A 14,541-nucleotide genomic window follows, 5' to 3' on the forward strand; every position below is an offset into this window, starting at 1 on the left:
GTGGATGGTTGCCAGGTAGAGTTCGACCTGGAGCAGGAAACCCTGACACCCGGCAGCTGTGCCATCATAAGCCCTCGGGAGCGAGAGCCGAATCCCACTGGACCCCGGAGGTGAAGCGATGGGCATCGCCGATGGTGGTGGTATCGTCGGAGGAGGTGTAGGCAGACCTCCTCTTTCCCATCGCTCCATTGTGCTCACCACCCGTTCCATGGCGGTGCCGAGAGCCTGGATCATGGCCGCTTGTTGTTCTACGCGTTCCTCCATTGATCCAGCTGGCACCGCCGCTCCTGCTGACTCCATATCTTGGGTGCGTGATTCTGTCAGAGCGACGTGTATGCGGTAAGTGAAGTCAAGAGCAGGACACCGAGCTACTGGCAACGTACTTTACTGACACAGTAATCAAAGTACAACACAAACCTCCTAACAGGGAGGTACAATAACCCGCACACAATAGCAACTGCCGACCTAACGAAAAACAATCACGCACAAAACACAATGAGAGACAGAGGGCTATAAAGGGAATACAATATAACATAATGGGAAACAGGTGTAAACAATAAAGACCAAACAAGACAAACACCGAAACATAGATCGGTAGCAGCTAGTACTCCGGGGACGACGAACGCCGAGGCCTGCCCGAGCAAGGAGGAGGAGCAGCCTCGGCTGAATCCGTGACAGTATGTAAACTTTGTTTAAACTCTGCGGTCTGTATTCTGTTTCTAAATGTTGTCTATCACTAGCAGCACCATATCACCAAGTAAAATTCTGAGTATGTGTAAATGTACTTGGCGAATAAAGGTGATTCTGATTTGGCGAGGGGCAAGTTGAGCCAATGGCTAATCAATACACCCCATACAAATGATGATTACATTTTGTACGTTTTATGCATAATATGAATAGTATTTTGAAGACACCTCGCATTTGAGTGATTAGTCAAGTTTAAAAGATGAACAATGCCTTTCTAGGTTGAGTTCGCGCCACTCTTGGCCACAATTGGTGTTTTCTTCCCGGGTGTAATAAAAGGTCTTATTACTGGGATATGAGGTTATACCAGGGCCTGAGCCTATGTTAAATATAAATGTTTTAAAAAGTACAGTTAGAAATGTTTCCCTATGCTTAGTCTACCCTGTCCCTATGCTCAACCCGGGTAAATTGTGCCAAGAGACAAGCTATGTTTGAAAAAGGGTTATGTTTACATGAATTCTGATTATTTCCAGGGATACACAACTTCCTGAAATATACAGTACCAGTCAAAAGTTTGGACACTTCTACTCATTCCAGGGTTTTTCTTTATGTTTTTACTATTTTCTACATTGTAGAATAACTATGAAATAGCACATATGGAATCATGTAGTAACCAGATAAAGTGTTAAACAAATCAAAATATATTTTATATTTGAGATTCTTCAAAATAGCCACCCTTTGCCTTGATGACAGCTTTGCACACTCTTGGCATTCTCTCAACCAGCTTCATGGGGTAGTCACCTGGAATGCATTTAAATTAACAGGTGTGCCTTGTTAAAAGTTAATTTGTGGAATTTCTTTCCTTTTTAATGCATTTGAGCCAATCAGTTGTGTTGTGACAAGGTAGGGGTGGTATACAGAAGATAGCCCTATTTGGTAAAAGACCAAGTCCATATTATGGCAAGAACAGCTCAAATAAGCAAAGAGAAATGACAGTTCATCATTACTTTAAGACATGAAGGTCAGTCAATCCGGAGAATTTCAAGAACTTTGAAAGTTTCTTCAAGTGCAGTCGCAAAAACCATCAAGTGCTATGATGAAACTGGCTCTCATGAGGACCGCCACAGAAAAGGAAGACCCAGAGTTACCTCTGCTACAGAGGATATGTTCATTAGAGTTAACTGCACATCAGATTGCAGCCCAAATAAATGCTTCACAAAGTTCAAGTAACAGTCACATCTCAACATCAACTGTTAGGAGGAGACTGCGTGAATCAGGCCTTCATTGTTGAATTGCCGCAAAGCAACCACTACTAAAGGACACCAATAAGAAGAAGAGACTTGCTTGGGCCAAGAAACACGAACAATGGACATTAGACTGGTGGAAATCTGTCCTTTGGTCTGATGAGTCCAAATTTGAGATTTTTGGTTCCAACCGCCATGTCTTTGTGAGACGCAGAGTAGGTGAACGGATTATCTCTGCATGTGTGGTTCCCACCGTGAAGCATGGAGGAGGAGGTGTGATGGTGCTTTGCTGGTGACACTGTCTGTGATTTATTTAGAATTCAATGCACACTTAACCAGCATGGCTACCACAGCATTCTGCAGCAATACGCCATCCCATCTGGTTTGCGCTTAGTGGGACTATCTTTTGTTTTTCAACAGGACAATGACCCAACACACCTCCAGGCTGTGTAAGGGCTATTTGACCAAGAAGGAGAGTGATGGAGTGCTGCAGCAGATGACCTGGCCTCCACAATCACCCGACCTCAACCCAATTGAGATGGTTTGGGATGAGTTGGACCGCAGAGTGAAGGAAAAGCAGCCAACAAGTGCTCAGCATATGTGGGAACTCTTTCAAGACTGTTGGAAAAGCATTCCAGGTGAAGCTGGTTGAGAGAATGCCAAGAGTGTGCAAAGCTGTCATCAAGGTAAAGGGTGGCTACTTTTAAGAATCTAAAATATATTTTGATTTGTTTAACACTTTTTTGGTTATTACATGATTCCATGTGTTATTTCATAGTTTTGATATCTTCACTATTATTCTACAATGTAGAAAATAGTAAAAATTAAGAAAAACCCTTGAATGAGTAGGTGTGTCCAAACTTTTCACTGGTACTGTACATAGATATATTTGTTAGAAAGAATACTATATTTCCCTTGACGTAGTAATGCTGAATGTAAAAAATCGCTTAACATACCCCCCTCTCACCTGTTGCTCCAATAGGCAGAGGGGGAATTTGTTCTTAGCATTATGCTACATCACGATTCAGAAACAACCCCCCTAGCACCCTGCAGGTGCTTCAATTGTTGTTTTTGTATACACTTGGGAAATGTCTCGTGACCCCTAGGCGCACAGCCTGCTATAGCTCAATCGAGTAAAATAATCCTTTATCATCATACCTATTGTGTAACCTGTATCATGCCCTGCAATTCAGACTTCCTTGAAGCCTGGGTGCAGCGGGGCAATGACTTACGGAGCATGACGTGTCCAGTTTCCCGTTTGAGTCCGCCCTTTCTCTAGAACTCGCGACTTAATACATCGGCGTCTTTTTTGAGACTTGAAAGTATTTCTTGAACTCTTACTACAGATTTTATTTTAATGTAGGAGACCCTACTGCATCGTCATTTGTCATGTAGGAGCGGTTTTGATCAAGGTAAGTGGCGGTAACTCTCCGCCTGTCGTTTTCGGAAAAGAGATTGATATCGGACATTGCGGCTAAAACAGTGGGCGTAGGCTACAGTGAAATCGAAACTAAATACGTTTTCTCGGTTTTTATTGTAGCTTTAGCAGAGTTTATTATTGAACTAGATATGAACGTTTTATGATTTACAATGCATAGCCTAGCTATAACTTAAGGTCTGGAAAATAATTTACCTCGACAAATGTATAGCCTATGCCCGATAGGCTAGAGAAATTATTTTCCGGGACTTACGTTATAACTAGGCTATGCATTTTAAATCATACAAAGTTCATATCTATATAGCCTAGACATGGCAGTAAAAAAGTTATTTTTGCACAGCGAACTACTGATTTGATATTGACAACATTTTCTTTGCACTAGAAAAAAGTTAAATTAAATGATCAAGTAGGCCTAATGAGTGAAAGCATTATGAAGAGAGTTTTGTCACACCTGTTAGCCCACCTCTTCTTTCTGCAGGTGTTGTTATTTTTAAAGATGGCGTTAGTGAGAAGAGTGGTGTGAAAGAATGGACATCTTGAGAGGGAAATGGAAGGAAAAATGCATTCTGAACGTTTGCACTCTGCTCGTATTGGTGAGAAACTTTAACATGAACAGATGCGTAATGCCGACTCCTATACCAAATACATAATGCCCCATCTAGTCTTACTTATCTCTCAGCAATACAGCAGTCAAATCAATCAAACCCCACCAATCCATCAAATATCAAATTTGTCAATTATTCACACCAATCAATTCAGTGTTAATAAATTATTCCATCAGTAAATCAATTAGTCAATCTCATTTCAGGAATAGGCCTATACAGTAGCCTATCAATCAGTTATACAATATTTTCTTTAATTACATATGTCTGGTATTTGATTGGTTCTGTTCTATAACAACAATGTAATGTAATATAATGTTGCAGTGCTGGTCAGTAGACCCCTCCCTCTCGGCACCACCACCGCCTCCTGATAGGACCCAGGTTGAGAGTAACCATGGAAACCAGGAGTTGCTATGCCATGAGGGGAGTCATTACCGCATTAACGGGACATGCTGTGGAAAGTGCCATGAAGGTAGGCCTTCTGTACTGTACTATATTGCACTGCACTTATACAACTGGGCCTTTCCATTGCTGAGGGTAACGTTGGTGGAACTTGTACTTTTCCATGCATTGAGTTAAAGATCAAATCCGCATTAAGGGAAATAGTGCCGCTGTTCGCCCCAGCACAAGGGTAACTACATGTCCCGGATTGTGCGGGACAATCCCTCATTTTTGCCCTTTGTCCCACGTCCAGCAACCAAACAATCATGTCCCTCATTTTATCAACAAATTAAAACACTACTAATTTAGAAAAAAAGGTCGATTTGTCACATATTTCATTGACTAACTATTAATTTGATGAGAATTGACATTCCAACCTGTCTCTTTTGCAGTCACATTGCCCTTATGGCAATATATTATATCATAAGGATGTGGTGCTGGTGATGTTAAAGGGGAAATCTGCGGTAGCTACATCCATTTTTGGACTTAATTAATGTACCCATTGATTTTTGAAGAATATAACTTCGAAATGCCCCATGAGCTTAGTTGAACTGTCATACCCCATCAGAACCTCAAATATAAACTTGTTTTACTCCAATGTTTGTAAACAAAGTAAATGTATAGCCTCAAAACATGGTTAAAACTATAATTTTGATATCATGGATGGTCAGTCTTTGCATAGCTCTGTCTATGAATTTGAGAGTGGTTAAATTTCTCCAGCCCTATCCCTCAACTTTTTCCCGCTGCTGATTGATGCTTTTAACACTTCTTCAATGTTGGTGAGATCTGATATTCGGAGCAGCGCAAGAAGAGACGTAGGCCAATGTCATATATTCAACCAATCACATTTGTCAAATATTTTCCGGGCTAAATTCCAGCTAAACTTGGAGAGGACAGTTACCTACCGGTACTTTTAAAAAAGCGTGTGTCTAACGAAGAGCTACAAAAGTTAGTAAATAGCCGTATTAGACTGAAAAATATAAGGCAGTTTTGTCAAACTCTCCATGCTCATTAGTTGCTCATTCAACATAGTGCCTTCGGAAAGTATTCAGACTTTTTCCACATTTTGTTAGGTTACAGCCTTATTCTAAAATTGATTAAATTGTTTATTTCCTCATCAATCTACACACAATACACCATAATAGCAAAGCAAAAACAGTTTTTTGAAATTGTTGGGGAAAAAAAGACTGGAATATCACATTTACTTAAGTACTTAGTACTTTGTTGAAACACCTTTGGCAGCGATTACAGCCTCGAGTCTTCTTGGGTATGATGCTACAAGCTTGGCACACCTGAATTTTGGGAGTATCTCCCATTCTTCACTGCAGATCCTTTCAAGCTCTGTCAGGTTGGATGGGGAGCGTTGCTGAACAGCTATTTTCAGGTCTCTCCAGAGATGTTCGATCGGGTTCAAGTCCGGGCTCTGGCTGGGCCACTCAAGGACATTCAGAGACTTGTCCCGAAGCCACTCCTGTGTTGTCTTGGCTGTGTGCTTAGGGTTGTTGTCCTGTTGGAAGGTGAACCTTCGCCGTAGTCTGAGGTCCTGAGTGCTCTGGAGCAGATTTTCATAAAGAATCGCTCTGTACTTTGCTCCGTTCATCTTTCCCTCAATACTGACTAGTCTCCCAGTCCCTGCCACTGAAAAACATCCCCACAGCATGATGCTGCCACCACAATGCTTCACCGTAGGGATGGTGCCAGGTTTCCTCCGGATGTGACGCTTGGCATTCAGGCTGAAGAGTTCAATCTTGGTTTCATCAGTCTTTAGGTGCCTTTTGGCAAACTCCAAGCGGGCTGTCATGTGCCTTTTACTGAGGAGCGGCTTCCATCTGGCCACTCTGCCATAAAGGCCTGATTGTTGGAGTGCTGCAGAGATGGTTGTCCTTCTGGAAGGTTCTCCCATCTCCACAGAGGAACTCTAGATCTCTGTCAGAGTGACAATCGGGTTCTTGGTCACCTCCCTGACCAAGCCCCTTCTCCCCCGATTGCTCAGTTTGGCCGGGTGGCCAGCTCTAGGAAGAGTCTATGTGGTTCCAAGCTTCTTCCATTTAAGAATGATGATGGCCACTGTGTTCTTGGGGACCTTCAATGCTGCAGACATTTTTTGGTACCCTTCCCCAGATCTGTGCCTCGACACAATCCTGTCTTGGAGCTCTATGGACAATTTCTTCGACCTCAGGGCTTGGTATTTGCTCTGACATGCACTGTCAACTGTGGGACCTTGTATAGACAGGTGTGCGCCTTTCCAAATTATGTCCAATCAATTGAATTTACTACAGGTGGACTCCAATCAAGTTGTAGAAACATCTCAAGGATGATCAATGGAAACGGGATGCACCTGAGCTCAATTTCGAGTCTCATAGCAAAGGGTCTGAATACTTATGTAAGTAAGGTATTTCTGTTTTGTATTTGTAATACATTTGCAAAAATGTCTAAAACTGTTTTCGCTTCATCATTATGGGATATTGTGTGTAGATTGATGAGGAATGTATTATATTTAATCAATTTTAGAATAAGGCTGTAACGTAACAAAATGTGGAAAAAGTCAAGGGGTCTGAATACTTTCCGAAGGCACTGTATTTGATGCTGCTTCACTCAATCCCGTTTTAAAAGTCTCCCTTCTTAACTGTTTTTCCCCTGAGAGGAATCAGAAATGTTTCTTTGGCCAAATATTCCCAGATTTTCATAAAACAGCCGTACAAGTGGTCTTGTTTCTGGATCACCAAATTTTGCACAAGGCAAAAGAGTAGGCTACGTGCGCTTCAATTGGCTCACTCGGTGCAGCGAGGGGAGATTTGTGTGCCTGTGCAATGATGTCAGAGAGGAAAAAACTATGTTTGTAGTGACTTGGCAGTTTCACCAATGAAGGATTCCAGCTTTAAACAAAAATCTTATTTCAAGATTCTACTCTTATTGTGTATATCTGTCGACCGTTCAGTCGTCTGTCACACGATAGGCCCTACATACTGTATACTATATTTGTCTCTCTAGCCTAGTTTTAGCTCTAATGTATTACCAGGTTTTACAGTAAATAAATATGCTGGTTTGTGTTGGCCCCCCTTAGAGTATGTATGCCTTGTGTTCTCCAGGGTTTAAGCTGAAGGAGCACTGCACTAAAGAGGGCGAGAATAGCCAATGTGTCCCCTGTGAAGAGGGCAAGACGTATCTAGACATGAGTAACTACGCCATCAACTGCCGCAGTTGTACACGCTGTTTTGGTAAAGTACAATTATTTAGAAACATGTGCAATTATTTACAAAATACATTTTTTAAAATGTCATCACTATAGATGGTCTCAATATGGTATGATATATGATAACAAATGTCTCCTGTCTTCTCTCTCTGTTCTGTTCTTCTTGGCTGTGCTGTTCCATATGCCTGTAGCCGATGAGGAAGAGGTATCACCATGCAAGAAGAGTAAGAACAGAGAGTGTCGCTGCAGAGAAGGCTTCTACAAAATTACAATAGACACAGAAACACGGGAGTGCCTCCACTGCAAGAAATGTGGACCTGGAGAGAGAAAAACACAGCAATGTGAGTTTGTCTTGCTAGTGTGGTTCATAATGTTTCACAACATTTTTGTTCCCAACCTGGTATTTACTCATGGATTACACAGTAAAATGGTTATTACATAATAATGACAACCCTTTTTTTGTTTTATAGTACTAGTAGTATTTGTGTGTGTGTGTGTGTGTGTGTGTGTGTGTGTGTATGACAAAGTTTGTGTGTGCTTGTACTGAGTGTGCATACTGTTGTTGACAGGTACTCCAGAGAGCGACACAGTGTGTGAATGTAAGGACTTCTACTTCCGAGACAAGAAAAACAACAGGACCTGTCTTCAATGCAAAGAGTGAGTACTGGCTTGTGAACAAGCTGACACTCTTTTTTCTGTTAAAACTCTTGGGTTTGTCAGCTTTATGAACATTCTGCTTGTAAATGGGAAGTTTCATAGAAACTGTCTGCAACATTGTGCAACAAACTTCTTTCCATTGGTGAGTTAAAAAGGCAGAAGTATTTTGCCAGTATTTTGACATGTCAGCTGTTTTGTGGTCACACCAACCCTGGTCCTGGAGACATAGTCTGTTGCTATGTAAGATTGATTGGAGAAGGTCCGCATCTCCAGGCTTTAGTTCCAGCCCAGCACACCTGATTCACCCTAATCTACTGCTTATCAAGACCTTAGGCAGGTGACCACTGATAAAGCGCTGGTAACGGTCTCTTTCAGTGTTCTGTCTTTCCAGAGGGGGGTATGCTGCAACAGGAAGGCCTGACTGGTTCTTCACATGACTCAACACTAATCATTTCCTCTTCACAAACAGGCCACTTCCTCTTCAATAACATACCATTTCCTGTGTTTATCTTCTCTCCAGTTGTATATCAGCTGACTGCCAGCAGGAGTGTGCTTCAAGCACACATCCCAATCCCAATGCAAAACGTGAGTTTCTTATACTTTGTGGCTGGGTTCTGGCTAGAAACATAGTTTGATTATTTAGTGGGTCACAAAATACTTTGAAACTTTTTTTTGTTATGCTTAAATATATTGGAACTAGACTATTTCTGTAGTGGCCATTTCACATTTGCCATAAGGGCTGCAGCATGTATTCATCCTCTCACTCTGCATGTCTTCCCCCCCCTATCCAGCCCAAGACACTGGATGGGGTGTTTGGTCTACCTACCTGTTGGCTGTATTCGGCTGTGTTTGTGTTGCGCTACTGGTGGTGGTGGTTATCATGGGCGTACTAGTGGTCCGATGGAAACTGAAGGGGTCGAGCTCCTTCCCCTCTGCTGAGATCACCTCTCAGGGCTCCGAGAAGTCTACTCGGGTGAGACACATCTCTGACCTCTCACCTTTGACCCCTGACATCTCACATTTCACCTGACTGGACAAACCAAATCTGATAAAAACCTCTAAAGGGTTTTATGGAGAAAAAATAGATACAATTTCAACCACTGTTTTGAACCCCCCAAGAGCATTTATAGACTGTTTGCACCATAGTGACAGGGAGCAAACCAATAGGATTTCCTATATTGATTGTGCTGTGCCCCCTGGTTTAGGATGATGTAGTGGATGCAGTTCTATATAGTAGAATTCTGATGTTTTCCATTTTCTGTGATTGTAGAGGCTGATCCAAGAGGACCCAGAGAATGTTCTCAACCAGAGTATCCCTTCATGTAGCCCAGTGTGTGAGTGTGAACAGGAGCCCCTCAACAAGCTACCAGACTGTGTCCCCAAGGAGATCAAGAGTAAGTGCGTGTGCATGTGAACGTGTGGGTGCACATGTTTCCCTATCTTATCAGGACTAGAATGTCCTGACAAGGTAGGAAAACAAGAATCATTCTGAAAAGTTAGGATTTTTTTAAAGGTTAGGGTTGGGTTTAGGTTTGGTTAAGGGTTAGGATTTTGAATGGAAATTAATTTTTGCTCCCCAAAAAGTCCTGAAAATTCACGAAAACAAAGGTGTATGAATGTGTGTGTGTATGTGTTGGAATGTGAACGTTTTCTTTATATACACTACATGGCCAAAAGTATGTGGACACATGCTCATCGAACATCTCATTCCACTAGAGTTGGTCCCCCCTTTGCTGCTATAACAGCCTCCACTCTTCTGGAAAGGCTTTCCACTAGATGTTGGAACATTGCTGCGGGGACTTGCTTCCATTCAGCCACGAGCATTAGTGACGTTGGGCACTGATGTTGGGGGATTAGGCCTGGCTTGCAGTCGGCGTTCCAATTCCTCCCAAAGGTGTTCGATGGGGTTGAGGTCAGGGCTCTGTGCAGGCCAATCAAGTTCTTCCACACTGATCTCGACAAACCATTTCTGTATGGACCTCGCTTTGTGCACGGGGGCATTGTCATGCTGAAACAGGAAAGGGCCTTCCCCAAACTGTTGCCACAAAGTTGGAAACACAGAATCGTCTAGAATGTCATTGTATGCTGTAGCTTTAAGATTTCCCTTCACTGGAACTAAGGGGCCTAGCCCGAACCATGAAAAACAGCCCCAGACCATTATTCCTCCACCAAACCTTACAGTTGGCACTATGCATTCGGGCAGGTAGCGTTCTCCTAGCATCCAACAAACCCAGATTCGTCCGTCGGACTGCCAGATAGTGAAGCGTGATTCTTCACTCCAGAGAACGCGTTTCCACTGCTCCAGAGTCCAATGGCGGAGAGCTTTACACCACTCCAGCCAACGCTTGGCATTGCGCATGGTGATCTTAGGCTTGTGTGCGGCTGCTCGGCCATGGAAACCCATTTCATGAGCTCCCGACGAACAGTTCTTGTGCTGATGTTGCTTCCAGAGGCAGTTTGGAACTCAGTAGTGAGTGTTGCAGCCGAGGACAGACTGTTTTTGCGCGGTGCGCGCTTCAGCACCCGGCGGTCCCGTTCTGTGAGCTTGTGTGGCCTATCACTTCGCGGCTGAGCCATTGTTGCTCCTAGACGTTTCCACTTCACAATAACAGCACTTACAGTTGACCTGGGCAGCTCTAGCAGGGCAGAAATTTGACGAACTGAGTTGTTGGAAAGGTGGCATCCTATGACGGTGCCACGTTGAAGGTCACTGAGCTCTTCAGTACGGGCCATTCTACTGCCAATGTTTGTCTATGGAGATTGCATGGCTGTGTGCCCGATTTTTATACACCTGTCAGCAACCGGTGTGGCTGAAATAGCCGAATCCACTAATTTGAAGGGGTGTCCTCACACCTTTGGCCATGTGCCTCCGACCGCAAGGCACTACAGAGGGTAGTGCGTATGGCCCAGTACATCACTGGGGCCAAGCTTCCTGCCATCCAGGACCTCTATACCAGGCGGTGTCAGAGGAAGGCCCTCAAAATTGTCAAAGACTCCAGCCACCCTAGTCATAGACTGTTCTCTCTGCTACCGCACGGCAAGCGGTACCGGAGTGCCAAGTCTAGGTCCAAAAGACTTCTCAACAGCTTCTTCCCCCAAACCATAAGACTCCTGAACAGCTAATCATGGCTACCCGGACTATTTGCACTGCCCCCCCCACCCCATCTTTTTACGCTGCTGCTACTCTGTTAATTATTTATGCATAGTCACTTTAACTCTACCCACATGTACATATTACTTCAACTACCTCAACTAGCCGGTGCCCCCGCACATTGACTCTGCACCGGTACCCCCCTGTATATATAGCCTCCCTACTGTTATTTATTTTACTTCTGCTCTTTTTTTCTCAACACTTTTTTGTTGTTTTATTCTACTTTTTTATTAAAAATAAATACACTGTTGGTTAAGGGCTGTAAGTAAGCATTTCACTGTAATGTCTGCACCTGTTGTATTCAGTGCATGTGGCCAATACATTTTGATTTGATGTAGTGTATATTGAACTCTATTTTAATATCTCTCCCCTCCTATCACCTCTCTCTGTTCCTCTCTACCTCCAGTCTCTGAGTTGATCTACTCGCTGTTGGACCAAGTCTCCCCGCGTCGTGTGAAGGAGCTGGTGCGTTCGCTGGGTGTGAGTGACATAGTGATAGAGCGGGCTGAGAATGACCACCTCCGTGACACTAAGGAAGCCCAGTACCAGATGCTGAGTGTCTGGGCTAAGGGAAGGGCGCAGGGAGGGGGAGGGGTGCTAGCACGCCCTCTACTGCACGACCTGCTGGATAAGCTGAGAGACATGGACCTGGGAGGGACTGCAGAGGAGCTGGAGACCAAGTATGGGGATCAGTGGAGAGAGAGAGAGATGCAGACTGTATAGACCAAGTAGGGGACCCAGGTTTCACTTCTCTATGTCTTATCAAAAGAGAAACCGAGCGGGACCAAGTCTATTCATCATATGTATAGGATAACTAGGAGAGCGAGAGATGGGGGAGGTGCTAATGGGGAGAGAGAAGGTCAGACGCATCCCCTTGTCCTTACTTTTGTAGACCTGAGAGAATAGGATTGGTACAGTTTAAGCAATATTGTAGTTGTTCCACCTGGTCCAGATCTGACCATGTTTCCATGCTTTCACAATATTTCCTAACCTTATAGATATTTTTTTTGCACATTCAAACCAATGAATGAGGAATTGTATGTTATAAAAAGCAGTTTTAGACAGTGCTGTTTGTAAAACAGGCAAACTGGTTATGTTCACACACAGGTATGAGAACCACACTAACAATTGAGTTAAACGTTGTAATTAGGGTAATACACATGTAACGCCCATCTATAGTATTACAGGACTATATTACTGAGTATTAGGTGGCGGCAGGTAGCCAGTAACTGAAAGGTTGCTGGTTCGAATCCCTGAGCTAATAAGGTGAAAAAAATGTTGATGTGCCCTTGAGCAAGGCACTTAACCGTAATTGCTCCTGTATGTATTACAGGAGCAATTACGGAATCCATATAGCTTTTAGCTTCCCTGTGTCTATCTTGCATTAATCGAACACAAACATATCAAGAAGATATTAGCAGATATTAGCATATGTCATATTTGAAGTATTTTGTAGTGGTTTGTATATGGTAATAAAATCTGCATAGGAGGGTGCTGTATATTTGATAGGTTGCTGCTTGGGCGGCGTGAAGATCAAACTACTGTAGTTTTGCTGTCTTTTACTACTGTCTTGATATACACATTCTTGTTTTACAGAATAGGTTAGGGATGTATCAATCTGTCCTATTTCTTCTGACTGTACCATATTCACTGTACTATTCAATCACATCCATCCAGGTTGTCTCTGTGCCATGGTTTTTGATCACCACAAGTGATTGATTCTTATATCCGTACAGTAATAGTTATCTGTCAGTACTGTTAGGGCACAGACAGGTCTTCTGCAGGTGTTATCCCTGAGTTATTGACATTCCTTAAAGCCCCATCATCATGCTGCCATTATTCAGGATCATTTAGTCAGAGGTCTCACTCTGCAGGGCTGACTGTTCTCTGGGAGATTAAACATGGAAACTAGGTATAGATGGATAGATAGATAGATAGCACTTACGTTTCTAGTGTTTAATGTCAGGTGCAGAAGTAACAGTGAAATGCAATGTATTGGATTGTATAATATGTTACAGCACTTTTTAACATTTAATTGTTACTGGTGATTTTACTAAAGATAAAACTATTTTTATTCTCAAATCACATACAGTATATGTGGGCATTGATTGGTTTGATTTAAGGTATGAGCAAAGTTGATCAATTGTATATATTTTTTAATAAAAAATTCCCTTGTAAAAATGACCGGCTATGCAGTTGTTATTATGGCAGTGTTAGCTACTATTCTGTTCAGTGTATGACTGGAGCATACATTATGTATAGCTTTGTTTTCTTGCTCATTAATTGCGTGTCTGGCTGTGTGGTCTGTGTGTGTGTATTACGGTGTAATGGTGTGTATAACCTCTGGTAGGTTCTCTGCATTCCTCAACGTTGCATTAACTTATTAAATTATGCTTCCCACGATCCCTCTGTCTTTCAGTCTTTTTATCGTTTCCCTGTCCTCTCTCTCTCACTCCCTCTCTTTGTTCACCTGTGGCCGCATCCTCTCTAACCTTTTCCACTTCCCTTCACACGTCCTCTCTACATATCTGTTGATCTGTCTGGCATTTTACATTTATCCTCTTTTTCAATCACCTCGTTCAGTCAACTACCGTTCTGTAACTCTGTTTTATAACCCTTATAGGCGGTGCTCTTCACGTCGCTCTAGGTAGACTCCCCAGACAGGGATTTAGAGGACATGATCACTTCCTGTAGAGCTATTACCACCTCAGAATGATCGATATCACGGATTGACATGAAACAACACAGACCATCTAGTCAGAACTCAATCAGCGCCACCCTCATACCAAACACCACTGCTACACATTAACCAGGCCCTAGCACAGACTAGTTATCTTAAGAATCCAGTTGTTCTTGTCAGGCCAGTTAGAGTGGGCAGGAGGCAGGATAGGAGGGACCGAATCAAAGAGAGAAAGAGTGAGAAAGCCAACAGAAACAAAAGATGACTGTCTGAATCAAGATGGTTCCAACCAAACCCAGGTAGCTAATTTTACTTTAATTTATTACCATTTGAGTAGACTTGTGAAGACACTATCTTTGACTATTACCCTCAATCAATGCCTTGACAATCTAACGTTTCTTCTTTGTATAATAATCAGTATACTTCTACTGTGTTGTAATGTGTTAGTTTT

At 42.8% G+C, this 14,541-nt stretch overlaps 2 protein-coding genes across 2 annotated transcripts in view; both read left to right on the forward strand.

Moving 5' to 3' along the window:
• Nucleotides 1-3,166: 3,166 nt before the first annotated feature.
• On the forward strand, nucleotides 3,167-13,594 carry LOC311127032 (tumor necrosis factor receptor superfamily member 1A-like). Its single transcript, XM_084158779.1, has 10 exons — nucleotides 3,167-3,340; nucleotides 3,845-3,959; nucleotides 4,293-4,440; nucleotides 7,499-7,627; nucleotides 7,794-7,943; nucleotides 8,172-8,259; nucleotides 8,780-8,844; nucleotides 9,051-9,232; nucleotides 9,530-9,653; nucleotides 11,817-13,594. The coding sequence occupies exons 2-10, from the start codon at nucleotides 3,894-3,896 to the stop codon at nucleotides 12,131-12,133; spliced, it is 1,269 nt and encodes a 422-aa protein (XP_084014905.1). The 5' UTR covers nucleotides 3,167-3,340; nucleotides 3,845-3,893; the 3' UTR covers nucleotides 12,134-13,594.
• A 746-nt stretch (nucleotides 13,595-14,340) lies between these two features.
• LOC311127023 (uncharacterized protein) overlaps nucleotides 14,341-14,541 on the forward strand; it is a 25,194-nt gene continuing 24,993 nt past the window's right edge. The window contains exon 1 of the mRNA XM_084158763.1: nucleotides 14,341-14,389. Coding sequence (XP_084014889.1) covers nucleotides 14,370-14,389 — 20 coding nt within the window. The 5' untranslated portion in view covers nucleotides 14,341-14,369. The remainder of the gene's footprint in view (nucleotides 14,390-14,541) is intronic.

This window comes from Coregonus lavaretus, assembly GCF_964263955.1.
Source record: "Coregonus lavaretus genome assembly, chromosome: 3".
Taxonomy (NCBI): domain Eukaryota; kingdom Metazoa; phylum Chordata; class Actinopteri; order Salmoniformes; family Salmonidae; genus Coregonus; species Coregonus lavaretus.